General features: G+C 36.1%; 1 protein-coding gene across 1 annotated transcript in view; it reads right to left on the bottom strand.

The window, feature by feature from the left end:
* Positions 1 to 18,834, bottom strand: part of LOC113468183 — a 74,849-nt gene extending 56,015 nt beyond the window's left edge. Inside the window, exon 1 of the mRNA XM_026824930.1 lies at positions 17,187 to 18,834. Coding sequence (XP_026680731.1) covers positions 17,187 to 17,444 — 258 coding nt within the window. The 5' untranslated portion in view covers positions 17,445 to 18,834. The remainder of the gene's footprint in view (positions 1 to 17,186) is intronic.
* Positions 18,835 to 19,606: the final 772 nt, after the last annotated feature.

Below are 19,606 nucleotides of genomic sequence, written 5' to 3'. Positions count from 1 at the left end.
TCATGAAACAACCCAAGCAACCTAGTGAAAAGAAAAAAAAAAAAAATACACGAATGCTGCTGATTAAAAAAAAGGGTATACCTAAAAGGTTTTCTCTGGAATTTATGAATCCAGTTCACAACAACATGAAGGATATAAATATAAATGGAGTTGGAAGAGTTGAACAACATGATTGCGGCGAATATACGCAGTTTTAAATTTTACCCCTCTTTTCTCTTCTCAATCTCATTCTTCCTCTTCGTCCATCTCATCTCTATTTCTATTACTCTCCTTCTCATCCGTTTTCTTCTTATTCTTGTTGTACTTGTCCCACACCTTTCATTATTTCTTCTCATCATATTTCTCCTCAAGAGAAATCATTCCATTGGAAGAGCACAAGTCAGTGATAGTCATTACCCATGGCTAGATTTGTTTAATTAATACAGAAGAACTACAAGTATGGAATTAATTAGCGTAGAACTATCTGTCTACGTGTCTACCAGTGCAATGTGATGCGACGGAGAATTCTCACAATTTTATTGGTTTTTGTTTCTTTTTCCTGTTGTGGGTTTTATTTATGTATATGTATTTGTTACATTCTTCACTTGGAGAGAAATCATTCCATTGGAAGAGCACAAGTCAGTGATAGTCATTACCCATGGCTAGATTTGTTTAATTAATACAGAAGAACTACAAGAAGTATGGAATTAATTAGCGTAGAACTATCTGTCTACGTGTCTACCAGTGCAATGTGATGCGACGGAGAATTCAATCTGTTCGTAGAACAATCTACTCGTGTCTATACAGCGAGAGCTGTCAGTATGATCATATGATGTAATTGGAAACAAACTACATAGTGTAAATTTGATATCACTTTCAGTTGTACTTCACGATGTGTTAAACTGAGGACAAGAGACACAAGGCTTGTCAAATGTCAAAGGACCATTCATTGAGCAGACGGACTGCACAATACAGGAACTCTCAGCTTCAAAATTCAAAAGTTTTGGAAGAGGAAATCCATTTCTCCAGTTTACTTCAATATCTATTGGAAACTACTTTAGAAATAGTGCTAGTGTGACAATGAATTCTCTCAAGTATCTAGGTGCAGAGTACAAACAACCAAAATCCAAGACACCCTTCTAACATTTAAATGTCTTTTACTGGATGAGAAATCAATACGTACGAAACATTGTAGAAACTGCTAAAAGATATCAGAGGAATTGAGGAAGTACTGGAATAGGAGCTGAGGAAACCCTCTCAGCAGTGATATCAAATTTACACTATGTAGTTTGTTTCCAATTACATCATATGATCATACTGACAGCTCTCGCTGTATAGACACGAGTAGATTAGTTTACCCCACAAATTACGAGTAGGTATGTGTTCCCTATTACTGTTTTATGGAAACGGGGCCGCTGTCTCTCCTCTGATTGATTTTGCAATGGAAATTTGTGCATTTTGTATTTATATCTATTTGTTGGTAAAAACACATTTGCGTTGTATTGCATAGGTAAAATGAGTACGATATCTATTGACTACGTTATTCACATATCGCTGAATGCACTTGAAATGTATGTATGTACTCGTATAGAAAAGAAAATGAAGGAAGCAAACAAAGGTGAAGAAGAGGAGGCGCGGATAAGCTCAAGGAAGACTCTGAAATAAAAGCGAACCTATTCATCAACATTAACATCCACGCCACGGCCTGTATAATGATTTGTAATTGGAGTATGAGCTAAATCGTTACCAACAAAGGTAACTACTGCGTACAAATCGGTAAACGATTTCCATCACGAATATATCACGTCAATTAAAGTGTTTCTACAATCAGAGAGAACATAAAATTCTATTGAATTTCAAATGGAACAAGAGGGCTCTTTGATACTTGATCTAAACAAATGAAGAGATCTCCAGGTTCCCCAGTGATTATGATTCTATACTTTACTGTAATGAAATCGTTTATTGACATTGGAGATTTCAATTAACAAAGTCACTTGCTATGTGTGTGTGACTGAGATAAATCGACAAGGTTGGAGGGACTACAGAAAGGAAGAAAGAAGCTTTTTGAATTAGAATGATTGAAAATACGGATAAAAGTGATCCTCTTGCGTCCGTGTGTTTCCAACGGAATGATGATTATAAAACGAGACAAGCAGGCAAGATAGAGCGAAGTACAAAAGAAATTGTCTCAGCAAATATGTACGCAACCCATTTATGTAAATTTCGACATTGTGTTTCCTCTGTTTGAAGTGCGTCGCAATTCTCATTGCAATGATGTGAGAGTAACACACTCGGCAAACATTAGGTATGTCAAATCTCATGCGACGAACACTACTAACTCTATACAAACTCTATACAACTCTATACAAACAAGTGCGTCGCAATTCTCATTGCAATGATGTGAGAGTAACACACTCGGCAAACATTAGGTATGTCAAATCTCATGCGACGAACACTACGAATGAAGTCTGAGTAAAGGGACTTTTCAGTCCTATGCTGGTAGTATAAACAAGGTATATTCTATTCTATTCTATTCTATTCTATTGAGTAATAATTCATTTATGATATGTATAATGAAAACCAAGTGGTCTAGTCTCTACTATTGCTATTCTCCAAATCAACGTAATTCAGAGAAATTGATTTGTACTAATACACCGATCTCATCTCGCCAACTTTATTGCAAGCATATTCACTATTGACAGATCTAAATCCATCATTACTGTCGAAAAAAATCATTGAATCCTTGCTTGAAAATTCAGTGTGAATTGTCTCTGTGTATTTGAATACATAACAGAGTTGTTCTGAAAATGCCATCAGGACTATCAGGAGATGTGCGAAACATGTCAACCATTGTATAATTTGTAATCTTTGTATAGTAACCCTATGTATCTATTATAAATAGTCCAAGTCAAGTGAAGACATAGTACCTATATTCAATTCATCCTCTAGACACAACAGTTTGTCATGGTTTGAGTTGAGATCCTCATTGATAGAATTAGAATCTCACTCGGCTGCTTTCTATTCTTCTAGTCAGTTTCTATTGAGTTTGTTATGTTGCTAGCTTCCCATTGGAATATCCTTAGCATTAGCACACAGGTTGCACATACAGTAAATCTTTCTCATCTTGTGAAAGTTACAATGTGTGTTGCTGAGCAGTATCGGTTTATCGAGTGAGAGATGCAAGTATGTACGTGATATCAGTTGAGATTCAGTGCTATTAAATTTTCAGTTTTATTGAGAAAGAGGAGAGAAGACGGTTTTTATAGCATAGATTGGGTTTGATTTGATTCATTTGACTGAGAAGAGAAAATATTGTTTCTCGTACCCTGCATTATATGCAGTATAGGCATAGAACCAGATATTTATCGTTGTGTGGAATGAGAATTTTCATTATTTATGCATTGATTGAAGTGTATTTTGAAAAGTGAACAAGTCGTGTATAGATAGGTTAACTAGGGTATGTTATATCCCATTTTGTACATAAATTACGAGTAGGTATGTGTTCCCTATTACTGTTTTATGGAAACGGGGCCGCTGTCTCTCCTCTGATTGATTTTGCAATGGAAATTTTTGCATTTTGTATTTATATCTATTTGTTGGTAATGTGTAGTCTACCTAACTCTAGATTTTCTAATCATGTGTGCAGCATATTATTATGTAGTATTTGTTCATGGTATTTCACATTGTTTACATTGCTACCATGACGTGATGAGTAGGTTTTATTATCTGCTCTGTTGTGTGCTCGCGTGGAAATGCGGGTTTGTGGTGTATTTGGAATTTTTAGAAAACCACCACCACCAGCAGAACAGACTATGTATATGCTCGTGCTATATCAGTTAGGGGTTGCTGTATCTAGGTACATGTGTAAATTACTTGGTCCAACAGGAGTTGATTACACCTCTACAGGTAATGTTGAGATACATATCTGCATAGTATGTAAAGTCTGCCGGGATTTTGACCCGGTCAAGCAAGTCCTACGCAATAGGCACGCACTGAATTTTGGTATCTGATCAAGTTGATCGGGCAATGATTGGTTTGTTTATCAGTTGTATATCTGCTAATGAATCCTACGTAAATCATTGGCTCCGTCAACTCCAAACACATAGTAACTCAAACTGCATTCAACCACAACTCGGTCAAGCAAGTCCTACGCAATAGGCACGCACTGAATTTTGGTATCTGATCAAGTTGATCGGGCAATGATTGGTTTGTTTATCAGTTTTATATCTGCTAATTACGTAAATCATTGGCTCCGTCAACTCCAAACACATAGTAACTCAAACTGCATTCAACCACAACCACCGTATTCCTTGCTGTTCTACTAAAGGAGAATAATGTGAAAGCTAAGCATGGAGTTTAATGAATAGGAGAAACGGAGGGAGAGAAAGATTCATAGCAGTAAATATATGAAATATGAATAATAGAGGGAAATAAGGAAAAATATTACCGTCATTATAATAGAAACATGGCGGCTCTGAATGTAGAAGTCGTGGGGGTTTTTCACTTTCTCTGAAATAAGAGTTATCGGCGGTTTGTCTTAAAGGTACATCTACTCTACAGTCAATCAACATCAAGTCATTAACGAGAACCTCTTACCAGCAGGTAAAGTACTGTGACGCTCACAACAACACTCAACACTAAAATAAAATCTTACATAGAAACCCAGGTTCTCGTTTCTCCACAATTTCCATCGATGAAGTATATAACACTTCCAAATTCTTGGCCAGCACCTGAGAGCTATGTCTAACTGATGAGTTCCAACAAGAACGAAACGCGTCTTAGGCTGCTCTCAGGTGTTGGCTAAAGTACGGAAGATCAGAGGATTTTGGTAACATGTAAAAATAAAAGGAAAAGATAAGAACAATAGACATTTCATTTTCACTACGGTCCAGGTATCAACTCTAGTTGCTGTGTGTAAGTTACAAACATGACGTGTATTACCTACTTGTGCTGAACAGCTCATTTACTACCAGAAACTCCCTGAGCTGCCCACTCATAGCAGACGGTTTTTCCTTTCTGAAATGAAAGAGAATGAAGAAGAAAGGGAAAAATATTGAATTTATATTTCAAACAAACAATGAATAAATATTTTAACAACACAAATAAATTTTCCTTCTGAAATAGACGAGAGAAAGTATGGAAGGGAAATAATGCATGAGAGAAGAGAAAAGTACAAATATGTTTGGTTCTTACTCAAGCTTTGATATAAACGTTCAGTTTTAAATTTTACCCCTCTTTTCTCTTCTCAATCTCATTCTTCCTCTTCGTCCATCTCATCTCTATTTCTATTACTCTCCTTCTCTTCCGTTTTCTTCTTATTTTTGTTGTACTTGTCCCACACCTTTCATTCTTTCTTCTCATCATATTTCTCCTCGTCTTCTTCTTGCTTTGCGTCGCAATTCTCATTGCAATGATGTGAGAGTAACACACTCGGCAAACATTAGGTATGTCAAATCTCATGCGACGAACACTACTAATGAAGTCTAGAAAAGTGAAGGAACACATGATAAGCATTCTATGAAGTCTTGATGAGCACTACTCTATGAAGAAAAAGAGCTTATGCATGAAAATCCAGTTCTCTTTACCGCAAGGGTACTTAGGTACCTACTGCCTATTCCTCTAAAAAAACACTCACCCATATTGATGTTGGAATTTAAGAATTCTAATGGACGAACTTGTTGAATGCGCGCGTATAATTATTTATTAAGGAGCTTCCAGCAAGCAACTTGTTGATTTATATTTCACCGTGGAATTTATGAATCCAGTTCACAACAACATGAAGGATATAAATATAAATGGAGTTGGAAGAGTTGAACAACATGATTGCGGCGAACGTTCAGTTTTAAATTTTACCCCTCTTTTCTCTTCTCAATCTCATTCTTCCTCTTCGTCCATCTCATCTCTATTTCTATTACTCTCCTTCTCTTCCGTTTTCTTCTTATTCTTGTTGTACTTGTCCCACACCTTTCATTCTTTCTTCTCATCATATTTCTCCTCGATGATGTTGATGATGATGATGATGATGATGATGATGATGTTGATGATGATGATGATGATGATGATGATGATGTTGATGATGATGATGATGATGATGATGATGATGTTGATGATGATGATGATGATGATGATGATGATGTTGATGATGATGATGATGATGATGATGATGATGTTGATGATGATGATGATGATGATGATGATGATGTTGATGATGATGATGATGATGATGATGATGATGTTGATGATGATGATGATGATGATGATGATGATGTTGATGATGATGATGATGATGATGATGATGATGTTGATGATGATGATGATGATGATGATGATGATGTTGATGATGATGATGATGATGATGATGATGATGTTGATGATGATGATGATGATGATGATGATGATGTTGATGATGATGATGATGATGATGATGATGATGTTGATGATGATGATGATGATGATGATGATGATGTTGATGATGATGATGATGATGATGATGATGATGTTGATGATGATGATGATGATGATGATGATGATGTTGATGATGATGATGATGATGATGATGATGATGTTGATGATGATGATGATGATGATGATGATGATGTTGATAATGATGAATGATGAATGATGAATGATGAATGATGAATGATGAATGATGAATGATGAATGATGAATGATGAATGAGGAATGAGGAATGAGGAATGAGGAATGAGGATTGAGGATTGAGGATTGAGGAATGAGGAATGATAATGATTATAATAAAACGCTTTATAGCTTACATTAATTCTTCGCGTCTTCCCAAGTTTTCAAGATTGAACCGGATACGAAAATTTTCCATTTTCCCCTCTGAAAAAATTAAATAAATGATGAATGATGAATGATGAATGATGAATGATGAATGATGAATGATGAATGATGAATGATGAATGATGAAAATTTAAGATTACAAGCCAAACACCTCGTCAAATCTGTCTCCAGCTGGGAAGGTCCCGTCCACACTTGCCCCATTCCCGCGCTGGACGGCCAAACCAATCCTTTGGTAGAGGAAGGATTTCGCCTTCACGTCACCTGTCTTTTCGCAGAGCCGGTTCCCAATTAACATATAATTGACAATGGAAAAAATGGGGATTTTTTCTTGAAAATGGGGATTTTTTAAGAGCAAATTGGGGCTTTTTTAATAACTTCATCTGGCAACCCTGGAACGGGCCCATTGTCTCCAGAGCGAGACCTTTGAAGATGTACCCGTCCTGGATAAGGTTTGCATAATTTTCAACGAAATTCGTCTTGAAAATTCGTTTTTCACCCGACCGATAAAAAATAATGTAAAAATCATGGGAAAAATTGGTTCTCCTTTTTCAAGCTGTCAAAAATATTTTATATCGGATGGGTATTGGAAAAATAGGAGGCGGGAAATTAGCACATTTCGCTGAAGAAAGAGTGAAATGAATGAAAGTGAAAATGATGCCCTAGTTATTGGAAAAATAGGAGGCGGGAAATTAGCACATTTCGCTGAAGAAAGAGTGAAATGAATGAAAGTGAAAATGATGCCCTAGTTTTTTATGACCTTTTTACCAGTATCCATCAATATCAATAGACTTTTGTACAATGTGTTTGTGTGTTTTTCAACATTTGTTCTTGTGGCTATTTCTGTTTGTTTTTAGTCGTCGTTTTAATTACTCGACAAAGTTGACCACGCTTTATGGGGAGTCATAAATAAGGAAAGAAAAGTAAGCTAAGTTGTCAATATTGTAGTTCACAGTGCGATTCAGTTTTTGTTCCTTTCATCTTTCTTGTCTTTGGATTGGCTGGATTTACATTTACATTATCGGACACTGTGAAAGACAACTAGATACTGATACTAGGCACTATTTTCAGCTGAAAAAAAAAAATTACGTCGGTTACTTCAAGATATCATAATTTGTTGTTTGGTCACCCGTTCGTGTTACTGGCATTAAAAATCATACAGAGATACATTAGAATGAATTGTTTAGTTTTATTTAAGTAATATTGAATTATGTTTCCTATTACACTGGAGGTATTCCGATTTGTGACAACGTTGACTCAGGCCAGAGAGTCGTGTCAATATTGTGGGAGACTGGGGAGGGAGAGTGTAAATCGAACAATGAACTCTCATCATCCCAGTGTATTACTTATGCAATGTTTGTTATGAATCCAACTGAATTACATCTGATAATGATGAAAGGATTGAATCTGAGTGAATGCAAACGTGAAATGAACTACCAAGAGACATGACACCGGCGTTGCCTTGGATAAGGAGTACTGTGGAACACTTGGACCCAAGCTTGCTTGTATTTTTGACGAGAAAATGGATTTATCGTTGATAATGATGAAAGGATTGAATCTGAGTGAATGCAAACGTGAAATGAACTACCAAGAGACATGACACCGGCGTTGCCTTGGATAAGGGGTACTGTGGAACACTTGGACCCAAGCTTGCTTGTATTTTTGACGAGAAAATGGATTTATCGCTACCTACTATCTCTAATCATTAGATACAGGACTTCTCACACGTTAATTACTGAACTTCTAAGAGAAAGCCATTATGAACCGCAGTGTTAATTGAGTTATTAGTTCATAATTATGTTTTTAATGTCTCAGTCTTCATTATTACTATTTCAATACCATTTTGACTAATCTGATATAGTTTAGCAAGGTAGGTAGGTAGGTCGTACAAAGGCAATGAAAATTTTAAGAAAAGCACAAATCCTATAATATGTATTATGTTGTGTCTTAGGACGTGTTTTCTCATTCACTCAGGGTTGGTATCAACTAATTCAGCTATCAGCTTGTTTTTCAAATCACGTATCTATACTCGGTTCCATCCCTGATACCGTCTTGCGTTAGATGTTGAATGTTAGAGATTTATCGTACTATCAGAGTTTCTTGTTGATTTGCTTCTATGAAAGGCAATAACGCTACCTTGCCTTGGTGGAATAACAAATCGAATAATTTGCTAAATTTCAAAATAGACGAATCTGATAGAAATGATAATATGATATCAAATGAGATTCTCAACGAAGAAACAAACATTCCGCTTGATAGAATGTGTATGTTATTGAATTTTATTACGAGATATCTAAGCAGATGTTCTGACTTCATGATTGAATTGTAGGTATATCCCCATAGTTTTATGAAATAGTTGAATGTTATAAACTCTGGAGTAATAATGTTTTTATTATTTCTACGTTGAGAATTTAATTAATTTGTAAGTTGTGAAAGTTTGTTGTTCATTTCCATATGCATTGTGTTGTTTAATAATAACCTGTGTGTTTTGTTGTTTCAGGTAAGTTTGCCACGACGTCATGATATTATAAGCCAGGGATTATAATATCTGATGCGGGTACTGGGTAGTGGGTATGCTTATTGTTCTACTGGGAGTGTAGGTGAGTCTTGTTTAATTCTCAATTATGAAAACTTCTACGACTTCTAGATCCCGAGATAAATCGATTTTAAAAATACCGGTAAATCGTGAACTTTGACGTCACGGCATACCGTACACGATGACGTGACATCAAATGTCCCGAGCAAAGCTCCCTCGACCCTCGCAGGCAACGCATTAATGTGTTTGTGCGCATACGTTTCTGCGCAGTTCTTTCTGCTCCTCCGCTAGCGCGCTTGCATAGTGGCGCTACCTAGCGGACGAAAAAAGCAACTGCGTAAAGTCTGACGTCACACATCTTTGAACTCTTTCACTAGAACGGAAAATAAAAATTGAATTTTCGACCTTTTACAGTTATTTTTTCGGAGTTTTGACCTCAGATTTGGATTTTTCTTTTCCCAACTTTTTACATAGGAATCGACCATTTAATTATAATTTTTACCCATTTGCAACTCCTCCATCGTGGCGACTAAGGAGAGGTAACTGAACCTCTCCGTGGCGGCGATCAAATAATAAATCATTATTATTAATTGAGTATACAAAATAATTTATTAAAAAAAACTATATAAACATACATGTGTTGGTATCTCGGCAATGGACATCCATTATGTTGTATGTAAATGCTAGTAGAATGCTCGGCCATTTCTTATCTCAATGGTGCTTCTCTATTTTGGACGTATTTATGCACAGGAAGAAGTTTTTTTTTTAGCAGGCAGTGAGGTAGGGTGATGAGGGGGGAGAGGGCTATTTCAGGGCGAAATAAAGAATTCTTAGTCTATACCTACTTACCTGACTCAAATAATATTTCACATACAGGGTGTTCTTCTTGTGGGTATACTTTGAATTGGAAAGAACGTTTCTATTATATCTGAGTTACTGAAAGCCCTTATACTAGAAGGAGGAAGAACTATCGATAGTCGGCGCCATCGATATTTTTTTTTTATTACATATTTTCCTTGTTTTTAAAGGTCTTAACCCCCAAAAAGACCTAACCTAACCTAATTTAAAGAAAATTATTAACTGTACACGTATTAATTTAGGTCACAGGGTTTTATTTCAACATTTTATTTATTATTATTATTATTATTATTATTATTATTTTTTTTTTTTTTACAAAATATATTTTTTTTTCATAGATTTGTATACATCTATGTTTTTTTACAATTTTTTTTACACTTTTCACTTCTAAAACGACCAAAACAAACGAAAAATGTGCAGAAAAAACTATCGAAAACGCTATCGATAGTCAAGCCTCAACTATCGATAGCGTTCGATAGTCAAAACTATCGATAGTTATCGATAGTGCTATCGATAGTTCTCCTCCTCTAGGCCGTCGTATGAAATTGGATTTTTCCTTCTTTACAACCCCCCCCCACCTTGTTTTGTTTTTTACTCTTTTTCTGCTGCTTCCCTTTCGTATGCTTCTCAGGAATTCTCTCACATTTTCAGGGAACGAATCTTTTCTTTTTCAACGAATACCAAAAGGCTTGAGAGTTTCTCTACCTATTCTCTAAATACATTATTATTCTTCTTGGTTTTAATTATTGAGAGCTTTCGCTTGTCTTTTCTTTACTGAGAATGTCTCTCCCCGTCTCCTTTTCTTCTCTCTCACTCTGCCGTTTTCCCCAACTATCTTCTCTACCGTCAATTTAATACCTCCTCAAGTCCCCAAGGAGAGTCAATACTCTACTAGACCTATCCTATGGGAAAAACATATCTTACCTCGGGGAATCTTTACATACTTACGTCACATTTTCCTATTAGACATGAAACAGACGCTGCATTACTCAATAATGTACATATCGGTAATCAGCTACTGTACTTGTGTTGGAGTCATGTGGCTTACATTACTAAGCATAAGCATAGAATGTACTTGACTCGAGTTGCATAGCAATATTAACCACAACACTTGATAAAACCTTGAGGACTAGCCAGTAGCAAGTGTATGCAGAATCAAACAGATTCCATGAAAGTTACCTGTACGACACTCAACTGTTTTATGTAATATGGATCACTGCAATTGTACATTATGTTTTGTCCTTTTCTCTCTCGCCTTTATTCCCCCCAACATTCTCTCCGTCCTTTGTAATGGATGCAAATTATTATTTACCCCATCCCTTCTGACTATTAACACGAAATAAACATTACCTAGATCGAAAGTTACCTGTACGACACTCAACTGTTTTATGTAATATGGATCACTGCAATTGTACATTATGTTTTGTCCTTTTCTCTCTCGCCTTAATTCCCCCCAACATTCTCTCCGTCCTTTGTAATGGATGCAAATTATTATTTACCCCCATCCCTTCTGACTATTAACACGAAATAAATATTACCTAGATGTCTCTACATACCTATTATAGCTTGATTTCTTGATCACGTTCAGATTTCAAGCATTTAGTATCTTTTTTTTTTAAAATCAATTTTTATTTATTTTTTAACATTTACAATTCCTCTCTCTATTGCAGATTTTACTCCTTGTCTAAAATGTAGGTAGACATAGTTGTCTACAATAGATCAGTTGCGTTTACTTGGGTGGTGTTTCAAAGTCATAGAGCAGGAAAAATGAGGACCAACGGAATTTTTTTTTTCTTCTACGACTTCTAGATCCCGAGATAAATCGATTTTAAAAATACCGGTAAATCGTGAACTTTGACGTCACGGCATACCGTACACGATGACGTGACATCAAATGTCCCGAGCAAAGCTCCCTCGACCCTCGCAGGCAACGCATTAATGTGTTTGTGCGCATACGTTTCTGCGCAGTTCTTTCTGCTCCTCCGCTAGCGCGCTTGCATAGTGGCGCTACCTAGCGGACGAAAAAAGCAACTGCGTAAAGTCTGACGTCACACATCTTTGAACTCTTTCACTAGAACGGAAAATAAAAATTGAATTTTCGACCTTTTACAGTTATTTTTTCGGAGTTTTGACCTCAGATTTGGATTTTTCTTTTCCCAACTTTTTACATAGGAATCGACCATTTAATTATAATTTTTACCCATTTGCAACTCCTCCATCGTGGCGACTAAGGAGAGGTAACTGAACCTCTCCGTGGCGGCGATCAAATAATAAATCATTATTATTAATTGAGTATACAAAATAATTTATTAAAAAAAACTATATAAACATACATGTGTTGGTATCTCGGCAATGGACATCCATTATGTTGTATGTAAATGCTAGTAGAATGCTCGGCCATTTCTTATCTCAATGGTGCTTCTCTATTTTGGACGTATTTATGCACAGGAAGAAGTTTTTTTTTTAGCAGGCAGTGAGGTAGGGTGATGAGGGGGGAGAGGGCTATTTCATTTTTTTATTGCCTCCCTGTTTTCCATCCTTATCGTTAACCTTGTGTTTTGCGCCGTTTTCAAATCCTCTCAGTCAGGATTGTACCTACCCATGTATGTTATGTATATCCATGTGCTAAGGAGAGAGAAGAAACCTTTTTGACAAGAAGTCTTGTTGTCGACAAAATGGCTTGAATTATCAAGAGGTTTATGGATTTGAAGATTTCATTTGAAGCTGAGAGTACCTTGTGATTTTCAACCAAGTTGGAAGTACGAGTTATTTCTGTTTTCAAAAGAAAATTCTTCGCTCCAGTGAGGGTTAAACTTGAAGGGAAGGGGAAATGTTACTGTTACATTTAAATAAGAAAGCACTTGGAAATCTCCTCTTCTTCTGCGTGTTACTCCGTGATTTATTATTTTCAGAATGAAAGGAATTCTCTGTCTGTCATGCCTTCAGAGAGGAGCTTGAATTCCTATCTTACGTTCTCTCGACTTCCCATTTTTTTCATCACAAACTGACATACCAACCCTTGGGGGAAGGGGTATGCGGGGAAACATTTTCAAAATTGTTTTTTGAGCCTCATTTTAATGTAACATCATTTTCTGAAGAGAACGGAAAAAAGTGAAAGCAGTTGAGGAAGTACAGGGATATTTCAGTATTTCGATATGATCAAGGGTAGTAAGTACTCAAAGAGAAGATATGTAACCACAAAGGCCCACTGGATTTATTGACCAGACGACAGCATTATCCAGTCCAGACTTTTTCCCTCCAAGTATACAATGTACCGACATGGTTTAAAAGTCTCTATTTCACAATGTCACCTGGGTTGTACATACCAATCCCATGTACCCGATGGCTGATGTATTTATAATATTTACATAGCTATTCACATTAGAGGTTGGAGGTTTACAGGTTTACACCCCCACATTGCCCAGTCATCCATACCAACAGAGCAAGAGCAGCAAATTAGCAAACAACCGATGTTTTAGAGTTCATTTGTTTAGATCAAGTATCAAAGAGCCCTCTTGTTCCATTTGAAATTCAATAGAATTTTATGTTCTCTCTGATTGTAGAAACACACTTGACGTGATATATTCGTGATGGAAATCGTTTACCGATTTGTACGCAGTAGTTACCTTTGTTGGTAACGATTTAGCTCATACTCCAATATCTTTTGACAAGTGAACCATTTTAACTATGCCTAGCATGTCATTGCTACATAGCATACCTTGTAGGTCATACGTACATTTCAAGTGCATTCAGCGATATGTGAATAACGTAGTCAATAGATATCGTACTCATTTTACCTATGCAATACAACGCAAATGTGTAGACTTGGACCTAAGGACAAACTGATGGCAGCAATTTTATGGCTACAACTTCTTTGTAGCTCGTAGCTCGATGTGAGTGCATGCCATGAATGTAACTTTCAAAACAATCATGCTCTTTTAGAATTAGAACTTAGCTTGAGATCGAGCGCAGTGAATTAAATCAAGCTCATGGTGTTCTAAACATTGCCATGATCTCAGATTTACACTAGAGAGTCTACAGACACGAGTAGGTAGGTGCTTTATTTTTAATTAAATTCAACTCGACTTTTGTGGTCATCAGCGCACATCACCGAAACTTTTATGAAAAAAAAAACTAAAGCAGCCGAGTGAGATTCTAATTCTATCAATGAGGATCTCAACTCAAACCATGACAAACTGTTGTGTCTAGAGGATGAATTGAATAGGATAAAATTCCATACCTCGGCTGGGATTGAACCCACGCCCTCCTGTTTACCAGGCGAGCGACTTGACCACTACACCACCGAGGCAACTAAACTGACCAGGACCGAAGTATTTATCAATCCATGAAAAGTAGGGATTATTGAAGATTCAGAAAAAACAGACGCAGCTCGGTCCAGGGTACTTGACTTCTCAATTAGGTCTGTATTAAATTAACCTCACCATTAAGATTACGATTCAGAGGAGGAAAATGAAAGAAATCCACGGAAAAGGAACAATCGCGAAGACATTAGACACGTAAGAATACTTCGGCCCGGAGAGTTCAATCCCCTCTTACACTTGAATCATCATAAGCATACAGGCATGACAAGTTGGACACGCTAAGCTTGTTTTTCCGTTATAGAATTATACCAACACAACATGAGATGTGAAGTACGAGATTTGAGTTCTACCTTCTACAACTACAACATGAATACAGGCATGACAAGTTGGACACGCTAAGCTTGTTTTTCCGTTATAGAATTATACCAACACAACATGAGATGTGAAGTACGAGATTTCAGTTCTACCTTCTACAACTACAACAAAGTTCCTCACAGGTGAATACAGTTCTTAATACCATTTCCTCGTTACTTCACTTCATTCTGCAATTATAAATCTTTCTATTGTGCGAATGTGTGTCTTGGAACAAATTATTTGAAAGTACATACATAAATATATCGAGTAACAACACTTCTTAAGCAAACTTTGATGCAAAATGAACGAAATCAGAAGATAGTTTAGGATTCTCTAGACTAGGTACCTAATGGCTTGTTGGCAACGTGGGAATTTTTTGAATGTAGAGTGGTCTTATGCTATACTCGTGGTTTGGAAGATTTGTCTTTAATAAAGTTCAAAACATTTCAATGTCATATCCTAATGTATTAACCTAATCAAGCCTAGGTGATCTCATGATAAATGATCTTCTCTACCGCTGCGCTAATAACTAACACTAACAAGTTTCTTAATCTATAATCTGTGGTCAAATCTTAAAATCAGCGCTAGATCTCTTGACTCGTAAGCAACACACATTCTAATCACTTGTTCGTGCAGACGTGCTCTCAATATAACGGAACTCTCTCTGTGCACGCGGTCAGAGAGAGAGAGAGAGAGAGAGAGAGAGAGAGAGAGAGACACCAGGTCACTTATGCCATTTCAGCCCAGGTCACTTACATTTCAGCTCTTTTCTTCCTCGAAAGAAATTCATCTTCCATTGAACATAATTATTTTGTATGTAAATTCAAACGATATTATGTCACTTACATTTCAGCTCTTTTCTTCCTCGAAAGAAATTCATCTTCCATTGAACATAATTATTTTGTATGTAAATTCAAACGATATTTCTCTCACTGGCTTTCTATGGTCAAGTCAAAACAATGGTGAAAAAAAGGGATTTGCATATAAATAAACTCGACCCAGTAGCAAACTGATGATGATGGTTAGAATATACATACGGGTATTGCGGTTTTACGGTACGGTATAACATTATCTTCTGATTGTAGCAGTCATGCCAGAACCCAGAACCAGCTGTTCTTGAGAGACGGGCTATTGGCACGAATCTGAATTTTTACTGTTATGTTGTTTCTCTTCTTCGTATCTTTCTAATGGAGTTGTTTTGAATCTTGTGAACTTGCGGTACACGTCGGACTGTTGACAGGATGTAAAAAAAGATTTTCATTATCAAGTTAAAGATAAATATGAAAGTAAATCAGATTCTTTAACAAGAGGAATTTCAAATCAAGATCACAAGTAGGTAAACAGCGTGTGCATAATTGAATCTTGTGAACTTGCGGTACACGTCGGACTGTTGACAGGATGTAAAAAAAGATTATCATTATCAAGTTAAAGATAAATATGAAAGATGAAAGTAAATCAGATTCTTTAACAAGAGGAATTTCAAATCAAGATCACAAGTAGGTAAACAGCGTGTGCATATGCATATGGTGTGGTGGTATGAATCAGGCAACATTCTCTCATCTCATCTTTCATGAGAATCATTCCCCTCCCATTATCTTTCGAGTGATCTTATTATTCTGATTAATTCTGCAGTCCGTACAGTGTCATTTCTTGTAGAACATTCTTTAAAAATCGAACTTTATTTCACATTGTAGGATCCCTAGGAATCAATTGGATTTGTCTTTCAGAAACACCCTGTTTACGTGAATGTGTGCTGATATTTTGTCATGTGTTCTAACAGTACCTTCTCCTCTCTCTCTCCTGAGCTGCTTATTGCACTAGAAAGTCATTAGCTAGGATGAGTTTGTTGCTTCTCTTTTACTCTGCTTGCTTAGATTAGTGTCACTGATTCATCCATGGAAGATATAACAACTCTTTGCCATTTCTCTCTGTCTCTCTCTCTTCTCCTGTGCTCGTTTTTCATGGCTTGTAAGATGTGTGTGAGTGCAGTCTGTGTAATGTTCAAGTTGACATATTACTTATCCATTAGCATTGTTTCATAGCATAGCATTGTGTATATGTATTGTGTATGTAGACATAGACATGTACCGGGTGTATGATAGGAATCTTGATATCTTCATCTTAAGGCTTTTACTTTTACAATGACGAAAGTCCTACTGAAGTGTTATGGACATTGTCTACTAAGCTAGTAACTGCCTAGTTTATGGATGATCGAATTTTCAAGAAAGTTTGGTTCAAATGGGGTGGAATTCAAAACCACTGAAACGATGGGACAATGCCCCGTCGTCGAAGGTCCATACGCCGTCGAAGACGTTGTGTAATGTGTATGGGTCACTTACCGCGACTTGTTTGATTTGTTTCTTGAGCGACAAGCTAGACAGCGGATTGAAGTAGTTGTGCAGGTTGATGAATCGCTTGGGTAGCATCTTCATGGAGCACGCAGCCACCGCAGCGTTCATATCCGCTGCTCCCGGCGTGGAAGACATGTGAGGTATCGTCATGGCAGATGATGTATCCACCGATAGTTGCATCGCTGGTGGGAGCGAGCTGGATTCAATGCTGGACGCGTGATCAAACGCCGACTCCAGCACAACCATGATGCTGGGAGATATTAGCTCTGACTCTGACTAGTGGAACTCCAACTATCTATAGGTGAAAAGCAATGTGCTCACACATTCTGGCGGCCAGTGTAACAAGCATTGTTGATGAGATAGCAGTTGGTTGTTGAAGCAGAAAGCTAATGGCTTGCGAAAAAGATTTGGAATGCAACAGAAAACGGTCAACTTTGAAACTAATATAAAAAAGCACACATTCTTTGAGAAAGACACCGAAACATAAAAAAAATATATATATACACGGATCACAATGAGAAAAAATAATAATTAACAAAACAGACGGAGCTAACAAAAAATCTTTGACAGGAATTAATTTGAAATTCTAGAGGACTTAGAATTTTTTCGTTTAGAAATTATTGCACTTGAAGGACAAAACTTTGGAATATTTTATAACAATTGAACTAAAGAAAAAGCTTTTGGAAACTAGGTTATCAACGATTCACTTTATTTTCTTTTGAAAATATATTTCTAACAAAAATAAAAGTAGAATTTATTTATATCACAGATAAAGGCACAACTACTAATTTTAATTATTCACATTGATTTATTGTTGGAAATAAATTGATAATTTTTTATTTTAGATTAAAATTGAATAAAAAGTTTTGAAATATTTTCTATTTTGCTAAGCTAAAATATTAAATAACAAAAACAAATTACTATGTATTTCGCGGTGTTGATGACATTACACGTTTTAGTTATAGGTTTAATCCAGAGGACGTAATGATTGTTATAAAAAGTTTTAAATAAATAATGTGAGTTACTTCATCAAGCAAATGGATGTTCCTTATGTTTCTCAAATATGATAATCTTTAAAATTCCGGAGAAAAAAGTTTTCTCACTCTAGAGAAAAATAAAACTTGGATAATTTGTTAACTTCTTTTTAAATACAAAATGAACATCAAATGTAAATAATTTCTTAGGTACATTCTAAGACTAATTTTTTTTTTTCAAGACACTATTTCTTTAATAATTTAATTTCTTTAATAATTTAATTTTCCCAAGTTTAGAATTTTAAGCTGAACAGTATTTTTCATTAAAATTTCAATTAAATCTTCATTTTGTGCGGTGAAGGTGTAGTATAGTTAGCACAGTATGTGTAGATTTACGAGATGAAAAAGCTCTAATTAGAAATCGGTTAATTTGTTTACATTAAGTAATGCAAAAAGTCGAGATCGAAATCCACACTAGCGTTTTGGGTATCCATCACAAATTATTACTCGTTTTCAGGCGAAAATTTTCCAAAGGAAAAATCCCGATCGTCATAAACTTCGACGTTGGCGAAAATTGATCACGGCCGGACCTCCGGCAAATACTTCACTATTTCTGAAAGACCGAAACAGACGAAACATAACTGTGACTGACGAAAAAGAAAGAGTTCATTATTTACAAAACGATGCTAGCCGAGTTCAGCCGATAGATGAAACAGAAGATGCGACCGACATGACGACTTCGACACAAAGAGATTCCATAGACAAAGAAGAAGCCGCTTAGCTTAAAAAAAAGCATCAAACCTGCCGAGGAAACGACTGAAAAAATTGAGAGCAGAGAAAAAGAAAAAATTTGACCCGATTACATTACTTTCCTTCCTATAGGATAAGGAAAGTAAAAAAACGATATAAGAGAGGGAGATGAATGCTTACAAGTACCTATCCCTAGATTAAAAGAAAAAAATAAAGAAATACTTGATGCTCTTGATCTCCTGAACATTCACAGGAGCAAACAAAGTCGTGACGGTATGTTAATGTAAATTTAGGCTCTACAGCCTCATCAGTCGGACTCGAATTTAATTTAACAGATAAAACGAAAAAAAAGTACAAATCTGTTACAGAAAAGTCAACAATATGGGAACTAAGAAGCGCCGAAAAAGAAACAACTTCACATCACATCGCCTGTATTAAAGAGATAACGAAATAAAATTGACACACTATATCCAAGAAAGGCCGACTAAAGAACGGAAAAAAAAGCCCATTACCTAACCACACAATAATAAGAAAGGAACCAATTGACTAGCTTCTAGAAACGAGATAAAATAATTATAGTCTCGTATTTTTCTTTAGTCCAGGTATAATATTATACCTATGTACCGATGATATCTAACTTCAAATCGAGTTGAAAAGTATTTCGTCAAACAATATACGCTTAAA

The sequence above is a fragment of the Diaphorina citri genome, unplaced genomic scaffold (assembly GCF_000475195.1).
Source record: "Diaphorina citri unplaced genomic scaffold, Diaci psyllid genome assembly version 1.1 scaffold669, whole genome shotgun sequence".
In the NCBI taxonomy this organism is placed as follows: domain Eukaryota; kingdom Metazoa; phylum Arthropoda; class Insecta; order Hemiptera; family Psyllidae; genus Diaphorina; species Diaphorina citri.
Note: the sequence above shows the minus strand (reverse complement) of the source record. Positions and strands in the feature narration are given on the sequence as shown.